Here is a 17,762-nt window from a genome sequence, read left to right on the forward strand (position 1 = left end):
ATATTTAAAAAATTATATTATGTATAGAAAATGAGCATATTCACCATTTGGTGAACATTTAAAGTAGGTATCTACATTTCTGTTTTTCTTTAATTTTGGTTTTTGGAAAATATTGGGAATTTAAAACGTCGACCTTTTAAAAGTATTAATTATAGATTCGATTTGGTACCAGAAACCAATATCTAAAAGGAAATATATTCTACTAATTTTTCTACTTTTATTATTTGTAGCTTGTACAGTCACAAAGAAAAAAATTATATAAACATTATTGTAAAATCAATACATTCGTCGTGTCGCTTAGAATTTTAAATGTAGAGTAAATTGGATTCTTCCGAATGTAACATTTACCATTTCACGCATTAGTAAAACGAATTCAACACATGCGGGTACGACGTCATCTAAATTACACAATAAAGTAAAAATGCATTTTATATTCTGTGAATTATTAATAATTATTATTCATTATTTTTAACCAAGAGTATGCTTTGAACTCTTGTCCTATATTTAAATACTTACGTAGTTATCATCATTATGTGTTTTTATTTTTATTTTCGCTCTTATTAGTGTCTTTAGTCTTACTTATAATTTTTTAATACCTACCTATTACTTATGGACAATTGGACACTAGTGATGACTTGTTAGTATGAATAAATATCAGCTTGTAAAATAATTAAATGTAAAAAGTGTCTAAAATATATCTTATTAAATAAATTACAATATTTGAATGCGTTTGTAATTGTATTTGTAAAAGTATTTAATAATTGATATTCTAGTTTAGGATTTAGGACGTTGGTTTAAATAATAAATATAAATAAATGTATTCGACACATTGATATAATATTGATAGTTTAATAATGTATTATTACAAAAACCGATTTGGTCACAAATATTAAAAGTGCAGTTTTACTAGTAATCTTTTTACATCAATATAACTTGTCTTATTGCCTCAATAACCGTTATGACATATAGGTACGACGGTTTTCAGAACTTGTTTATTTTTATAACACTCAAGTATGGTGATGTATTATATTAATTTAATGATGCATTCTCAATGGCAGAATCTAAACAATATTTGTGTATGATATAAAAACACCTTTTATAAAAATAATACAACATATAATAATAATATGTTTGACACGATTTCCATCGTTAGTATTGTTTTTAAGCAACACAAACAGAATCGATCGTTAACATAGTTTGTGTTAAACATATACATATTTCAAAATAAGTTATTGCATTGTATAATATGTAGTCATATATAGGTACTATATAATATTGACTAACCGGTTAAAGTTTATATATATATATATAAATTATATAAAAAAAATAAAAAAATAAAAAAATAAAAAAATTTAGGGTAATGTGTACACTGCGCATGCGGTGTAACGACACAATAAAATATGTCAACCGTACGACACTGTGTAGCCCATGTTGGCCATGAGCGAGTCCTTCAAGACGGGTTTCAGAGTGCGTTCCATGTGTTTGGCCAACAGGGATCGAACTCCGCGGACGAACACGTCTTCCATTTCCATGAGGAGTTGATCCTGCGCCTGCGCCTGCTGGTGTTGTGGACCGTTGACCGCAGGGACAGCGGAGGACGCGATGGTCAACAGCGGGTGCTGGGGTAGTTTGTTGTGGTACTGTATCCTGTGGAGCCTGGGTTCCGGGCTGGGTGCCGGTGGGTTGACGAAACCGGCCGAGACGTAGGGGAAGTCGACCGAAACGGGCGGGTTATCGGCGGGTGCGGTTTCGTCGGACGCTGACGTAGAGGAGGACGACGCCGACGACGGGCGCCGACCACTACGTTCGTCGCCCTGACCGCTGCTGTTAGACTCTGTGCCGCCGTCGTCCACGTCCACGTCGGTTTCGCCGCCGGCCGACATCAGCAGTTCGTCGCTAGTGCCGCCGCCCAATTCGGACGACAAAAACTGTTCGTAGTGATCAGACGAAGCGGCCATCGCCACCGGCCGTTCCCTGTTGCCGGGGAATCCCGCCGCCCCGCCCACGCAGTTGTAAGAGTGGACGCTCACGTACGCGCCGGCCGGGTCGTCGGCGGGTTCGGGATCTATGAACGTGGCCGTTGTGCGAATGGTCATCGTTGGCATGGCCGTCAGCCGGTTGGGCGGCGATTTTTCCGGCACGGTGAGCGGCGCGGCCGTAAATCCCAAACCGGCTCGGGGCCTGAGACGCAGCGTCATGTCACATCCGGTTTCGCCGCCGCCGCCACCACCGCCGTACAATAGCCGCACCGAGCCGGACACCATCAACGTGCGGCCGAACCGCATGCGCGCCTCGAGCGTGTTGCCAAGCGGATCGTACCGACACCCGTCAACCCGAGCCCACGAACGGTCGCCACCCACACCGCCGCCACCGGCGTCGGCGCCGCTCGGTGAGGATTCCGCGGCGGCGGCGTCACGTGGCGGCATCACTTTGGCGCGCATTCCGGTCACGTACATTTCGGCGCCGGGCGCCGTCCGCAACCGTTGGTGTAGCGCGTAACCGGACAGGTCCATGAAACCGGACAGCGACTGCGGGACGGCGGTATGACGTCGGTTCCCGTTTTTAACGCCAGTCGCCGCAGACATCATGTCGCCGAGTGCGGATTGCACGCGGGCCATGCACCGACCGTCGGCCAACGGTGTGGTCGAAGACGCGGCCGCCACCGCCGCGAACGGATTCTTGTTGGTTATCTTAGGGGCGGCCCGCTTGTCCATCCGATGGCCAGTCCACCACAAGGTCGGCGGCACAGCAGGAGGCCGAACTGTAATGGAGAAAATCAAAATCAAATACGATATCACCCGACATCCACAGTGATGTAATTGCATCGACGAATAATTTTGTCCGATGTCCCCAGTTTTTAAGTCACTGTGAATAATTTATCAAACACGATAATTAACAATTTATTTTTTACGATCGATAATTTGTTCGAATCTATTTATGTGTTATCGAAAATAAAATATGGTACGCGGTCATTTCATAGACCCATAACAGTTAAGAAGGACGCTCGGGAGCCAATATTGTTAAGCGAAGATAATAATATAGCATACGCGGAATTAAAACTTAAGGCAATGAACTGAAAAAACGCTTCTGGATATTTATATATAACTAACAAACAGCTATGTAAAATCTATTTTTTCATATTGCATAATAAAGTTAATGATGATTAGATAATATTTCAATATTAATTGTGATTAATAATTATACAGAAAATTATTATTTGTACGAAAATAGAAACCATAGAAAAGTAATTTATTAGAATTTCAGACTTTTTAACAGTTTAACACTGTTCATAGGTACATCTATAAAATAATATGAATAAGTCGTTTTCGAGAAACTCGATTTATCCCAGAACCCAACATTTTGGAGCAATAGACATATTCTCGATTCCTATAATTTGTATCACTCTTAATAATTAATTATTTTTTAACTGTGAGAAATTGAGTTTATTGAGTAAATCTACAAATGAAGAATCCAAAACTACAATAAAACTTAATTTCATTTTTTTGGATAAGATGGGAGTTTCGAGGGACCAATTTAATCGCATTATTGTCTAGGTATAGGTTTACACAATACCCAGTGTTTAACGCAATACGCGACGATGATGATATTATTTACTTACTTATTATATCGCCACCGTCGCCGATGCTGTTGGGAATGAACAGTTTTTGTTGGATTTGGTGGTAATCGATATTGCCCAATACTGTAGCCGCCAATGAACCGAAACTGCGTCCACGCTCAGCAGCCGGCAGCGACATTACTAACAGAAATGTCCATATCTTTAGCGCCATCTGCCGAACAAAAAAAACCAGCACAAACAACAGAATATTATTATAAAAGTAAAAAATATTTGCATCGATTAGTTTCAAACATACGCGTGATGCACGTAGTTATTACATTCAAATGACGAATAATCGATTTGCGAGTTGTTAAAAAGGAATGCAGGCATGTATACGTGGTATAATAATATACTACAAGAGAATTCGTTTAAGTGTCTATAATACTCATTATTTCGAAAAATTTTTAACTTTTTTTATAAATATTATTTTTTATATAATTGTATGTCGTTACAAATCAACGACTGAAAAACAAAATTACATTTTTTATGCTTTTAATATTTTTTTTTTTCATCAACGACATTCATTTTTAATTTTATGTTCTTAGTCAGTAATTTTCGGAGTATTTCGATACATAACAATTGAATTTCAAACGTGTAGTTATAATTTATACGAATTTAAAGTTTAGACGAACAAAATGTCAATTTACTGCTTCACTTATTTTAACTTTAAATAATTATAACTAATTAAATACTCGTTCAAAATTTGATATTTATTCACTGAAATACATCGAAAAATATTTTGATTATTAATATTAAAAGATTATATTATTATAATATCAAAATGCATGTTTTTTTTTAAAAAAAAAAAGTAAAATAATTAAAAACAATAAAAAATTGTAAAAATGTTATTTGTAATGACGTAAATTTATATAAAAATAATATTTAAAAAACGTAAAGACCGGGATGATTACACTTAAATGTACCTTATTGTATACATAGCTATAGTCGTATGACTTATCTATAAAGTTCACAATTCAAACACCCCCCGAATGGCAAGGTGAGACGGAATATGGATAAAACTTTGTTAACGAAAACTGCGCAAGACTTACCAGTCAACTTTGAACGTTCGCGGTGTAAATAATAATATAATCATAATAAAATGTTCGTGTTGTTATTGAATGCGGATAACTGTTTTGTGCGCGCGTTGTCTAATTAGTGTGCTATTATTATAAGGCGAATTAAAAAGAAAAGTGATTTTGTATCGTTTTATTACAGACTAAATTTTGTATATTCTGCAATATATTATAGTCTGTTCTACCGTATCTCTAATATCATACGTACAAATGTATTATATCCTGCAGTCAGTGAGTTCCATTTAACGTTTGTTGACTACCATTGGTCGTTATTCGAGTTAGCAGTTTTCATTGTTTTCAGTTTTTCACCGCACTCGATACTATGCATTAGTGCCGATTTATGATTAAAATACAATAATTGAGTAAAACTGTTTCAATAAAAGTGTTCAAGTATATATTTCACAGTATCGAATTTTGATATATCTACCACCTATTGTGAATTATTACATAGATACCTATATAATAATTTTGAAATATTTTATAAACTAATCGACATGTACAAACAACAAAGTCGCAGTTGTCCATACGATAATATACGGAATAGGTAAAATTATATTTTGTTTAAATTCATTATTTTATTATACCATAATAATTTAATGAAAGCTCATTCATTCCATTATGCCGCATTCGCGTTAACTTTAATGATTTATTCGGCTTATTTATAGATATAATTTTAATTTTTAGTATTATACATATTATGCATTTTATACATATAATATACTATTTACATGTAAATATAAATTATTTGGTTGATGTTGACCGGCTTTAATAATATCATTCGAAATATACATTTTTAAGACCATATTAAATTATTAGGTATATAATATATTGTACAGAGCAATCGATCGTTCTCGTCAAAACCCGTCTGCGTGCGATATGAAAGCATCCAACGTACCTAAGATCGGTGGATCGCGGTTTACAAACGCCTGCAAAATCGCGTTGAAAACGTTTTCGTACGAGTATATGACCCGTATATACCTGCGTGTCACTGAATGTAAACAACGACGACGAAACACTACATATTTATTATACATTATTATAATTTTTGTGAAAATTTCGTTACAGACCTTTTGTTGTAGCCACGGCGGTCGAATACTCTGGCAGGATGTGAACACGGGTGGTAATAGCCCTACTGGTGGTCGCGGACTAAGCGAACTGGCTCGGAATTCAAGACGTTTTCGCGCGAGCGGGAGGAGGTTAGATATGCCACTGAGACGAACGTAACGAGACGACGACGACAGCTATCTCTGAACGGCACTGCGTTGGATATATAGGTGGTAAGGGCAAGTACAGGTATATAACACGCGGTTAACGGTCGTCGGTTCGGTCCGACAACCGAAAGCACCTACCTACCTAATATAATATCATATTATAATGGTATCATTACGATATAATAATATACGAGTTCAGCGACGGTAGTGGTGGACGGGCGGGGTCGGGTTATTAGGCGCACCGACTGTGTATATTCCGCACAACCGGCGCGAGACTGCTGCCACAGTGCCGTGATATATATATATATATATATATATATATAGGTAGAGAGGTACATTATATTATTATATATATATATTATAATAAACGTGTGGTTTAATGCACTCTGCATCGGCGGAGACGGCGAATGACTCGGTCAAAAACGGTTAGTGTGCCAAATGCGAATGTTGCCGGCGCAGATCGACGGCGACGACGGCGGCCGTATTTTATAATAATATTATAAGTATACATTATAATAACGAGACCGACCGGTCTCTATCATCGCGATTCGCGGCCCGCTCGTATTCATCGCTGCGCAAATAATAATAATAATAATAACATATACGTTTTTTATTCGTAAAAAATACGCACGCCGCGAGTATATATATTATTATAACCGCGTGCGCACATATAGTACTGCATTGTCGACTTTTATTCCGGTGAAAACTGCTATTATAATATTACATATATTATACATAGGTACGCACTATACGTGTATACAACTCGTACGGGCATAATAAGTACATATTATTATTAAATACGACGTACTAGTACGGACGCGGTGGTCTGGTGAACGCGATTCCGCGCGTTATTCCTATTGTTGTACAGTCGCCGCCGTGTATCCGTGTACATATTATATATGTGTGTGTGTGTGTATAATAATACAATAATAATATGTTATTATAATATTAAACCATAATAGCCGTAATACTTGATGATCGCGTCATTATTATTATTACTATCGTCGTCGTTGTACGTGCCGTGTCTCGGCGTAGTAAAACACTAGGCGTGGTCCATTATTGCGGTGGTTGTTTTCTTGTAATATACGTATACCTATACACTATACTACAATAGTCAAACGTTAGATGATTATTATTATTATTATTATGTTCGATCGTTTTAGCGTGGGCGGGCAGGTTACACTGTCGTCTTATACATATATACAAAGCTGCAATCGAGTCGACTAATTTTTTTAACTCGTCGAGTTAAGGCGATAGTGGTGATACAGATCGATTTAAGTCGAGTTTGGAGTTAAAATTTACTTCTTTTATTTTTTTTTTTAAAAAATGTCGAAAAATAATTTTACTCGGCTTCGATAAAAATAACTATTATGTATAATTAACTCATTTGAAATTCCATCCAATAAAACCGCAATAAGATAATTAGATATAAAAGGATAAATACATAAAAAAAAACATATACAAGAAGAGATACACGCGCCCTATTGGCCGTATCGCTTATTTTGTTTAGTATGCATACCGATACCTTATATAAGTTATAGTTACATAGGTATATTCTGTTTATATACAATATTATAATTGAACCTATAACTATATATCTACCTATATTTGATATTTGATTATCATTGAAATCTAAAAATAGTGCATTTAACGATTTGAGATTCTATTATTATTATTATTATTATTTGTTGAAACAATTGTTTGTAATTTTTACTTAGAATATAGGTACATTTAAAACTCATAAACCACGAAGTTTGTATTTTGTATATTAAATTAGGAAAAATGTAACGCGTGACTATAAAATTAATTAACTGATTAATAACTGTATATCATGGGAAAAAATCAACTTATTATTAAGTTAGAACTTGGAAATTACTTTAAACAAAACAAGTAATTTGTTATGTAAATTAGTTAAAAGTAACTTAACTTAAACTGATTAACTTGTTAATGACCAGCCTTACTATATTGCATATATACACAACAAATTAAATGAATGCTACATACCAATAAATTGTTCGTGAAAACTATTTTGCGTGAAAAGAACCACTCAGGTTACAGACTACAGTCATAGTTCAAAAACGATACTCATATAATAATTCTATTATTAATTTTTCAGTTATTTAATATCTTATTCCTGCACTTTGTTATTAAATTTTAAAACTGTTATTAGGCGCACTAGCCCGTTTGAAAAAAAAAATAAAGTAAAATAATTTTCATGATACAGAAAACAATATTAATCATGTCGTAATGTTTTTATTTATTTAATTTCATAATGTTAAAAAAATATATATTGTTAGGTTTGAAATGGGTTTAAAAATAATAATAACTTTTTTGCTGTATTTGTATAAATGATATCAAAAACAAAAATGGTAATACTTACTAAGCAAAATATATTGTCATTTTTACTATGTATAAATTTAATTTTTTTAATATATATGACTTAATCTTTTATAAGCGCTGGTTCTTATTTTTATAAAACCGTTTTTCTATATAATCTTATAACTACGCAACAATCAATAATACTATAGATGTGGGGCCATTTTTAAGTTATCTATTCTTTGAATTAGTATTTAATTATATTTAAGATTGAAAACTTTTTTCAATATGACATTACAATTTTCTTAAACAAACCCCTAATTAACTATTAGTATGTCTGTAATTAATATGTCGTCTTCGTCTAACTAACTCATAATTTAGTATAGTACCCGTTTAGAAGAATCCATTTTACTCTGTTATTTTTAATATTACGGTGAAATGACCTATTAACAAATTTAAATGTAAGAATATATTATCTGAGACTATGTAAGTTTTTATATGAATGTTTTTTTAAATGAAATAATTATGGAGCAAGTTATGAGAATTTTAAAATTGTAAAGTTTTTCGTGAATTTACGTCGTTCTCTTTACGATTTTTACCGTAGTAGGTAGATTGGCATGCAATAATTTATCGATACGACAATAACTTTCATAATTATCACGAAAAATCAAACTAAATAAAGTAATATATTATTATATAATATCTATGTATAAACTTTATACTGGCATATATGAATCCGTGAAGCCGTGAAGGTATTTCACTGGAAACAACGACTGAAGCGTAATAAATTATAATTTTAATTTTAATTTTCTTTTTTGTTTGTTCTTACTTTCATATTGTTTAGCTGGTCATTTCCCGCATCATATTTCGATGTACTTTATTACAAGTGTTATTTTTATTGTCCAAGGAGAGGTCAGAGATTTGTTATACATTTACAGATTATATCGTTACAATTTACAGCTTTCATTACCTTTTTTATGCGTATGTATCTTGGTATCTATATATATAGTCCTTCGTATATACTCAGAGATGTTGTAGTCTTAAAAGAATTACTTTTTAGAAATCTGCACGCACTATTATTAGAAAGTTATTTTATAAATATAATCTTTTTAATATTATCGTTCATAAAAATAACTAAACGTAATACTAAGATTTTATTAAAAAATGTCAAAACTCAATACCTACTATACACAGTACATACTATGTATATTAAATGCAAATTATATATTTGAATTAAATATGTTGGTAACTTATTTTGTTCAAACTTTAAAAGGTTAGATTATAAGACCAAAAACTAATAAACCGTTTAAGTATACAATGTTTAATATATTAAATAATACTATTAATTATAAGATGGGAAATCCTCTCGTGACCAAGTGCCGGGGCTTGGGCATTCATATCGATCGACTCGCATTAGTGCAAAATTGTACTCTGGACTCTGGTATACTCGTATATTATTATTTATTTTAAATTTGAAAGCAATAATAAATAATCGCATTCCATGAGCGTTTTTGAACGGAGTCAAGATGTCCATAACTTAATATATTCGATTTACAAACTACGTTATTAAATAGGAAATAAATTATAGCGAAAAATATAATATTATATATTTTCGAACAATTGTATAATTATTTTTCTGAAAAATTAATTTTATTTTAAACCGCGCGTACATTTACTAAATTTTGCGAAAATGTATCCAAATTCCAATATTTATGTATCGTATGTAATAGATAGAAATAATTAAATCAATTACATATTTTCTTGTGAGGTATCGTTTTTCCAGTCATATAATATGATATAAGTATCCAGTCTATGTCACAAAAAAAAAAAAAAAAAATGCGCTATGAAACGTAACGTTTGGTCTAGGTATATACTCATGAATAACTGTATAAGTAGGTAGGTATGTAATATTATAACATGTGCTAATGAGCTGATCAAATAAATCTGAAACCAAAAACCAATAAACAGGTTATATAAACTATTTAATGAAATTTATTACGCATTAGTTAGGTACCTAGTCAAGAAACGCTCTTCTACAAATTAAAACTATTAAAACATTTTAAGTTCTAAGAATAACTATTGCTGTCTAATATAGTTACATTTAAATATAACAAAATAATATTATTATAGACTATAGACAGTTAAATTATTTATGAAATTACGAAAAGAAATCGTTCGTGTGACTAACAAACACGAAACTGAGATTTTCAAAGGCTATATTAAATTTAAATCTCAAAAAAAAAAAAAAAAATCTCGTTAATTATAATGTACATACATTAGTCATTACAGAGTAAATAATTATCGCGTGAGTGAAACCAAGACGGTTACAGTAATAATTATACTATATTATTGTTGCGCACTAATTATCACTGTTCTCTTTTATATGGACCAATAACCATTGTAGGGTAGCAATGAATTCATTGCTGTGGTTTGATATTGCATATTAGATATCCAATGTAATAGTTTACAAATTTGTAATTGATAAAAAAAACAACTAAAGATACTGGATATTTATACATAAACCAATAAACCACGAAAATAATGTTCTATTACAACAAAACTATATAATATACATATATAAGTAATCTACATCATATATCATATCAAAGATTTTTAAAAATGTAATAGTTTTAAAATAATCATTGCATTTTTATTATTTATAAAATATTTATTATTCGTATTATTTATATATTGAATATAAATCGTTGATTAATCTTATTTATCAACAATAATACATACTGAATATTTCTTACATTATCGTAGTTTATTAAACAGGCGTTGCTCTTAAAATTACATAATATTTAATTTTAAGTATTACGAATTTATAGTATGTACAAATTTTAATTGGCAACCGTATGTAAGACAATAATTAAAATTTACGAGGCAATCTAGATTCATTTAATAGACTAAAACTACGACGTTGCGTTCTTTCTATTATTATTTTGATATTACATATCTCATTTAGATTTAGGTACAATATAGCATTGTACATTGTTCTAATCAAAACAATAATATCATATCATTGTAATTGTTAACGAAAACACAATCTTATATTGTGTCGAGGATGACAATAATATTGATTACATCATCGTCTAAACTTATTTAAAATGTTGTAATTTATCATGTACACACTGTGTAACGGTTGTTAAAATATCTATTATATTGTATTTCTATAGTGTGTTTGTGACTGCAGATATATCTATAATATGTTAATTGTTAGGTATAATATGAGCTTAGAAATAATTTGTTTTCGATTTAAGTGCTTTTTTGTTAAGTACTGGCATAAAACTGATAATAATAATAAAAAAAAAAACTATAAAATACTTTGGTATCATAATTTATATTTTATAATGGATTTTTAAAAATATATTAGTTTTAAGATCGTTATCGTATTATTAATATTTTTAATTATTATTAAGTTCTCAAAGCTTCCAAAAATTTCTTATAAAGCATAGACACAGTAAGATAGTAGCTGTATATAGATTATTAATTTAATATAGTTTATACAGACTTTAACTATAGGTCTACATAGATAGGCACTTATTTAAAATTTGTTTTAACTCTATAAAAACGTCACTTATTAGAAACGTTTATACATATTCTGAGCAAGGAATGTAAAAGTTTTAGAAAATTATGTTTTTATTTTTTTTTTTTAAATATTTTTGTTCATTTATTTTTTGTAGATAGTAAGTCAGATTATTCTATGGAAATTACATGTGATCTTTTGATTTTTTCGTGATTTCATAATATACCGTATACCTATGAACAAATCGTAACATATTATTTATGATTATGATAAATACAACCGTTTTTCATAGACTCAATTTTGGTTATTATTATAACTTTAAAAATATTAATACTACGGAAGGTTAATACTAAAAATTGTAATAAATGAAGTGGACGGATACTAGAGGATAAAACCAATACATCGTCGCATTAGTTATAATCACTTAAAATGTATAAATGATAGTTGGTGTGAGCGTGTGTCCACTGTTTCCAGTACAACTAATACATATTATACTCGTACGTTTTACGTATACACGATTGCTAAATGGCGCAACTATACCTATAGTTGTTTTACTCGGTATAATTTTCGAATTCCGTAGTGATTTATAATAATTATACTCCGTCCACCGTTTATCATTGACTGTCGTTTATATTGTATTCTATACACATCGTTTATACATTTCCATATCACACTATATAGTTTAGGAACACTCAATATAATGAATGCAAACTAATCAGAGGCCAAATTTTGGGTAGGAACAATATTTCTGTAATTATATAATATATTATAAAATATACAAACTAAAGGCGATATATGTACCGAAGACGCATCATATACTATATATATTTACACATCATGATGGGGTGTAAGTCTGTCTAAGTGTAAGAAAACGGTGAACCAATTTTCATTTGATCGCACACACGAGCTCATTATCTAGTGTAGTGTTGTACGGTAGAAGTCTGCGGTGACCTAATCTTATTTTAATATTGTTCGTTGTCGTTTACAGAGTGCGAGTAATAAAATGTCACGTTTCTCCGTACGCACTTCCTAATCTCGTCATGGCGTCGGTGGCGCGAGGCGCAGCTGTGCGCAAGGAACCGGTGGACGGGGTGGCGCACCGTCGGCGGAGAGAGCTGCAGGTGGTCCGGGCGGAAACGGAAGCGTGCAGGCGGACGACCGAGCGCCTGTGCCGGCGCATATCCGACGACCGGACGAAGCTGGACTCGGCGGTCGCGGAATACGGGCGCAGGTCGGCGGAACTGGCCAAGCGGCAGTCCGGGGCGCACGATCGGCTGGTGGCCGTGCTGCACGGACGGTCGGAGGCCGAACGCCGGCGCGCCGCGGTACACGATCGCGCGGAGAACGAGCTGAGAGCGCGGCGGACGGCCAGCACGGTGCGCGCGTACCGGTTGGACGCCAGGTGGCAACAGCTTCACGGCCGGTATCGCGGGTTCGCGATGGACGTGTTGGAAGCGGGTCGACGGCCGTCGTCGCCAACGCCGCCGCCGCCGACGCCACCGGCCGGGGCTGCGCGGCGCCGGCTCGGGCCCGCCAAACAGGGACGCCGTTTCTTCGCGCTGGCCGACCAGGTGGGCACGCAGTACCGGCGCGAATCGCTCCGGACGTCCCGGTCGTTGCTCAGGCTCATGTCCGGGTACATGCGGGAAACGTCGGCGGGCGGCCAGTCCCGGTCCCGCGGCGATGGCGGCCAGCTGTCGTTGGACGTGCTGGACGACGCCGAACCGGTACAGGTGTTGGACAAGCTTCGCGTCATGCAGGAGCAGTGCGCGAGGATCGCGGAGCGCGTGCGCAGGCGGACTACGACCGGGCGGGACGAGCAGCACTCGGCGGAGACCGGCGGCGGCGGCGGCGGAAAACGTCCGCAAGCCGAAGTGCTGTCGGAAGCGCAGCGCACGGTGACGGCCGGCCGACAGTACTTGGACCGGATACGGCGGTTGATGGACGCGGCCATCGGCGAGGTGGAACGCGAGCAGATCGCGTTGCGGAGACTGTTGTGCGCGACGTGCGCGACGTGCGTCGGCAAAAGAGCGCCGTTGCGGTACGGTTCGTCGCCGGTCACCGAAATCGCGGGACGGCTCGAGCGAGCGTGTTTCGAGCTGTTCGCGCGACTGGACAGGGCAGGTGCGCCGGGCCTGCGGTGTACGCCGGACCGGGTGCAGGCGGCGGATGGCCGGGCGGACCGCCGCGGCGCGGCTGTCCACGACGTGGTCACGTTGTGCTTGCGCGCCGTCCACGAGCAACGCGTGAACGCCGTGCGCAGCATTCGGGACACTGAGCGCCGAGTGGGCGACTTCCGCAAAGCCGTGGCCCGGCTGCTGTTGGCGGCCACGCCGAGAAGCGATTTGGCCACAGCCGTGACGCGACCGCCGCACTGCAAGCGCAAAACGTCGGCGCCGCAGATCCGAGCGACGAAGTCCGGTGGCTTCCGACGGCGGCCGCCGACCGCGGGGCCTTTGAGCGGCAAAACGTCGGTCACCTCTCCGAAATCGCCGTTGCGGACGAAATATTATAATTACTGCGAAGGTGCCACTACCGAAAATGCAGTGGTCGTTCCGACCGCGGTTACGATGCTATGTCCCCCGTCTATTGGTATCATACAGTACGAGTGACGTGTATGTGTGTGTGTACAACTGACTGTTTGGGTGTTATAATATTTTTCGATTTATTTTTACGCAAAAAACGAATTTATTACGTAATAGGTGTTGTACATTTGTAACCAAACGGCCCACGAGTCTCAGCTGATTGATTCAATTGAGTATTGACTATTGAGATCATCGCCGAAATTCAGATCGATGTTAAATGAAAATCTTAGAATTTTCTTAATTAAAACTATCCATAAAAAATAAACAATATGGAAAAATTAAAAGTAAGATTAAAAAAAGAGTACGAAAATATGTATGAAAAAAGATAATAATATTACTTTATTTTATATTAGTATAATTATTAGTATAATATATTGGAATATTACTTAAAGGCTAAAAATTGCCTAGAATATACTTTTATTATTTATTTATTTTACTAGTGTACATATACCTAATATATACTTATTGCTAGAATAATTAACTATGGTTTTTATTAAAATTAAAATTCATTGTTGGGAAAACCTTATAGCTTAAGTCAAAATTATTGTGATGAAATTAATTTTAAAGTGATTTGATGTTAAATTAATTACATTTTATAGTAAATAATTTATGCATAATTTAAGTTACAATTTTGCAATAAATACAATTATGGAATAACATAGTTGTTACTATACATTTTTTTAATACAATTTATTATGAAACAATATTTATAATGTAATAAGTTTATAAATATATATCATATATATTAGGTATTTAAAAAAAATTAATTTTTAATAAATAGTTATTTGTAAAATGCATTATTATTTAAAATACAATAAAAAAAAGTATAAATAATTAGGTATATTATAGTTATTTATTTTATTTCATTTTTTACTTTTTATGTACTAAAAACATAATTTTTAAGCACTAGTGATACTTTTTAAAATAATAAGTAACTTTTAGCTTTAATGAAGTTTTTTTTTTATTTAAAAGTACATATCTCGAACAAATAAAAGTGTAACTTAAGAATAATTAAATTATAATTTTGAAAAGTAAATTGTACCTAATATAATTGAATTACCAAAATAACTTATTTCCGTTATTTAACACTGTTAAAATTTAATCTTAAACTTTTGAATTTATTATTATTCCATAGTTTTTTTCAGCAATACCTTTTTTTTGCTTACTGGTTCTCGATAATATTTTTATTTTATATCAAGATCGGTTAGGTGATCTAATTTTTCATTAGAAAAAGTTTGGCTTTATTTTCATCAGTTTTAATTGAATAAATAACAAATATCTTTATTTAATTTAAAATAAATATAAAAAAAAATAATATCAGTTAGGAAATACGATTCTTACAATATGTTTAAGGTATTAATAGAATAAAATATGTTTTACTGATAACATTTGACGATAAGATTAATTTAATGATATAATATATAATTTATTCATTTTATTATTTAGTATTGTCGGATAACTGCAGTCAAAGCTGTAAATTTCATCAGAGCTAGAGCCTTATATAACCGACTTTTCAAAGTTTTATGTCAAGAAATGGAAGCTGAACGTAAAGTTCTGTTTTACTATACAGAAGTATGTTGGTTTTCCAGACGACAAGTTACGAAACGTTTGTATGAACTTCGATAAGAATTTCCTTATTTTTTAAAAGAAAGTCAGAGCTCACTGTCAAAATATTTTGATAATATTGAGTTTAATCATAGATTGACAATATTGGTATACTTAACACTTTAACAGATATTTTTGGTCATTTAAACAAAATGAATACATCGATTCAAGAACTAAAAGTAACAAATATGGAAGCAAATGAAAAAATAAATGCATTTTTAAATGAAATTCCTTGTGGAAAAGAAGATTTAAAAAGGAAAATTCAGCTAACTTTCCAACATTTGAACATTATTTTCAAAAAACAATATTTCTTTGTCCAGTTCCATACAAATATACATTTATCACCTGAATGTACTTAAAAATGTATTTGATAATTATTTTGATTCTACCTACTTGTTCAAAATTATTTAATGGTTACACAATCCTTTTATTGTAGATTTAAATATAATTGATGATTTAGATCTCGTTAGTAAATAATAATTTAATAAAAAATAAAGGAGATATGATTATTTACAATTGTACCGTAGAAAACTTTGCTTCTGTGTTTATTCTATCTAAAATCAAAATAGATGATATATTTTCTGTTAAAGTCTTCGCTGACAATATGAGTTTTTTGCCAAGTTACATGTTTTTTCGAATTTTTTTTTGACATATTCGAGTTGTACGTTAGGATTTAAATGTTTGATAAAAGTTTATTTTCTTTTATAAGAACTTCGACTTTTGACTTTTCTAAAAACTTTATAATAATGCTAGCGCTGTATGTATTTGGTGAGACAGCATTAAGCTTATGTTGGTAACTTAATATTATTTTTAAAAGTAAATTCATCAGTTGGTCCTATTTTATTTTTATTTGTTCACAATATCCTAAGTAATTTTGACTTTTGGCTTTTATGAATATTAGAAAGGGAATTTTCTGATGGATTCGTTAACCTTGTCGGTTTCTATTTCATTTAATCATTTTGTGATTAACTTTTAAACTATCTGTTAGGAAATAGAAGAAGAACATTATTTGTTTTGTAATTTTAATTGTTTTAGTTGATAGCGATAATCTGGTTGAATTTAGACACCTGAGTGATTTGCAAATTACAAGATGACTTCAATCTAATTGTAATCGAAAACTTTATCTAATTAATTTGCATCATTAGTATTAGATTTTAGATTAGATACTATCTTAGACATTTTGCTATACTCTGTAAAGATTATTAAAATTAGTATAAAGATTAAAAAATACTGAATTATATTTATATAGATGAAGCCAAGTAGGTCGGTTACGAGTGTGGATTTAATTACTTAACTACTTATAAATTATAATTCACAAAAAAGTATTTTTCTGAGGTTTTTGACCTCGGAAGAACGACATATTTTTTTCCCCGTTTTGTTGGTAATTTTCACAATAAAAATGTTGAAGTTATTGATATGAATTTTAGTAAAATATATTTAATTTTATATTTTTGTTCAAAAAATAATTGCAAATCTCTATTACATTGTTATAAGTACTCCTATTAGTCCTATTATATTGAAAATTATATAATAGCATTACCTACCTACGTCCTACATATTAGGTCAATTTATACTCGACTTATTTATTAATCAATATAGTTAAACAGTAGATACAATAAATCAGAAAATATGTACTAAGATTTGTGGAATGTAATAATTAAGAAAAATTAGATATACAAAATACGAATATCCATATGGATTTCGACAATTGAACATAGTGCATTATTTTAATTAAATATATTTCCAGAGATTATTTTCATTTTATTCATAAAAATATATAATTACTCTAAACTGTAACTAATATATTACCATACAATATTTCTCTAAAAA

The 17,762-nt window shown here is 33.3% G+C and overlaps 2 protein-coding genes across 2 annotated transcripts; one reads left to right on the top strand and one right to left on the bottom strand.

Moving 5' to 3' along the window:
• Positions 1 to 829: 829 nt before the first annotated feature.
• On the bottom strand, positions 830 to 5,920 carry LOC132926827 (uncharacterized). Its single transcript, XM_060991233.1, has 3 exons — positions 5,757 to 5,920; positions 3,620 to 3,788; positions 830 to 2,761 (listed from the first exon to the last, which is right to left on the bottom strand). The coding sequence occupies exons 2-3, from the start codon at positions 3,786 to 3,788 to the stop codon at positions 1,404 to 1,406; spliced, it is 1,527 nt and encodes a 508-aa protein (XP_060847216.1). The 5' UTR covers positions 5,757 to 5,920; the 3' UTR covers positions 830 to 1,403.
• LOC132926825 (uncharacterized) lies at positions 5,824 to 14,620 on the top strand. The gene is made up of 2 exons (XM_060991232.1): positions 5,824 to 5,966; positions 12,731 to 14,620. The coding sequence occupies exon 2, from the start codon at positions 12,783 to 12,785 to the stop codon at positions 14,352 to 14,354; it is 1,572 nt and encodes a 523-aa protein (XP_060847215.1). The 5' UTR covers positions 5,824 to 5,966; positions 12,731 to 12,782; the 3' UTR covers positions 14,355 to 14,620.
• The last annotated feature ends 3,142 nt before the right edge of the window (positions 14,621 to 17,762 follow it).

Source organism: Rhopalosiphum padi, chromosome 3 (assembly GCF_020882245.1).
Source record: "Rhopalosiphum padi isolate XX-2018 chromosome 3, ASM2088224v1, whole genome shotgun sequence".
Taxonomy (NCBI): Eukaryota; Metazoa; Arthropoda; class Insecta; order Hemiptera; family Aphididae; genus Rhopalosiphum; species Rhopalosiphum padi.

What these genes read in the sequence shown, in the direction of transcription:
- LOC132926827 (XM_060991233.1), bottom strand. Translation starts at nt 3,788, where the DNA reads ATGGCGCTAAAGATATGGACATTTCTGTTAGTAATGTCGCTGCCGGCT. An exon ending in CGACGGTGGCGATATAATAA is followed by an intron (nt 2,762 to 3,619) that starts GTAAGTAAATAA and finishes TCTCCATTACAG; the next exon opens with TTCGGCCTCCTGCTGTGCCG.
- LOC132926825 (XM_060991232.1), top strand. Translation starts at nt 12,783, where the DNA reads ATGGCGTCGGTGGCGCGAGGCGCAGCTGTGCGCAAGGAACCGGTGGAC.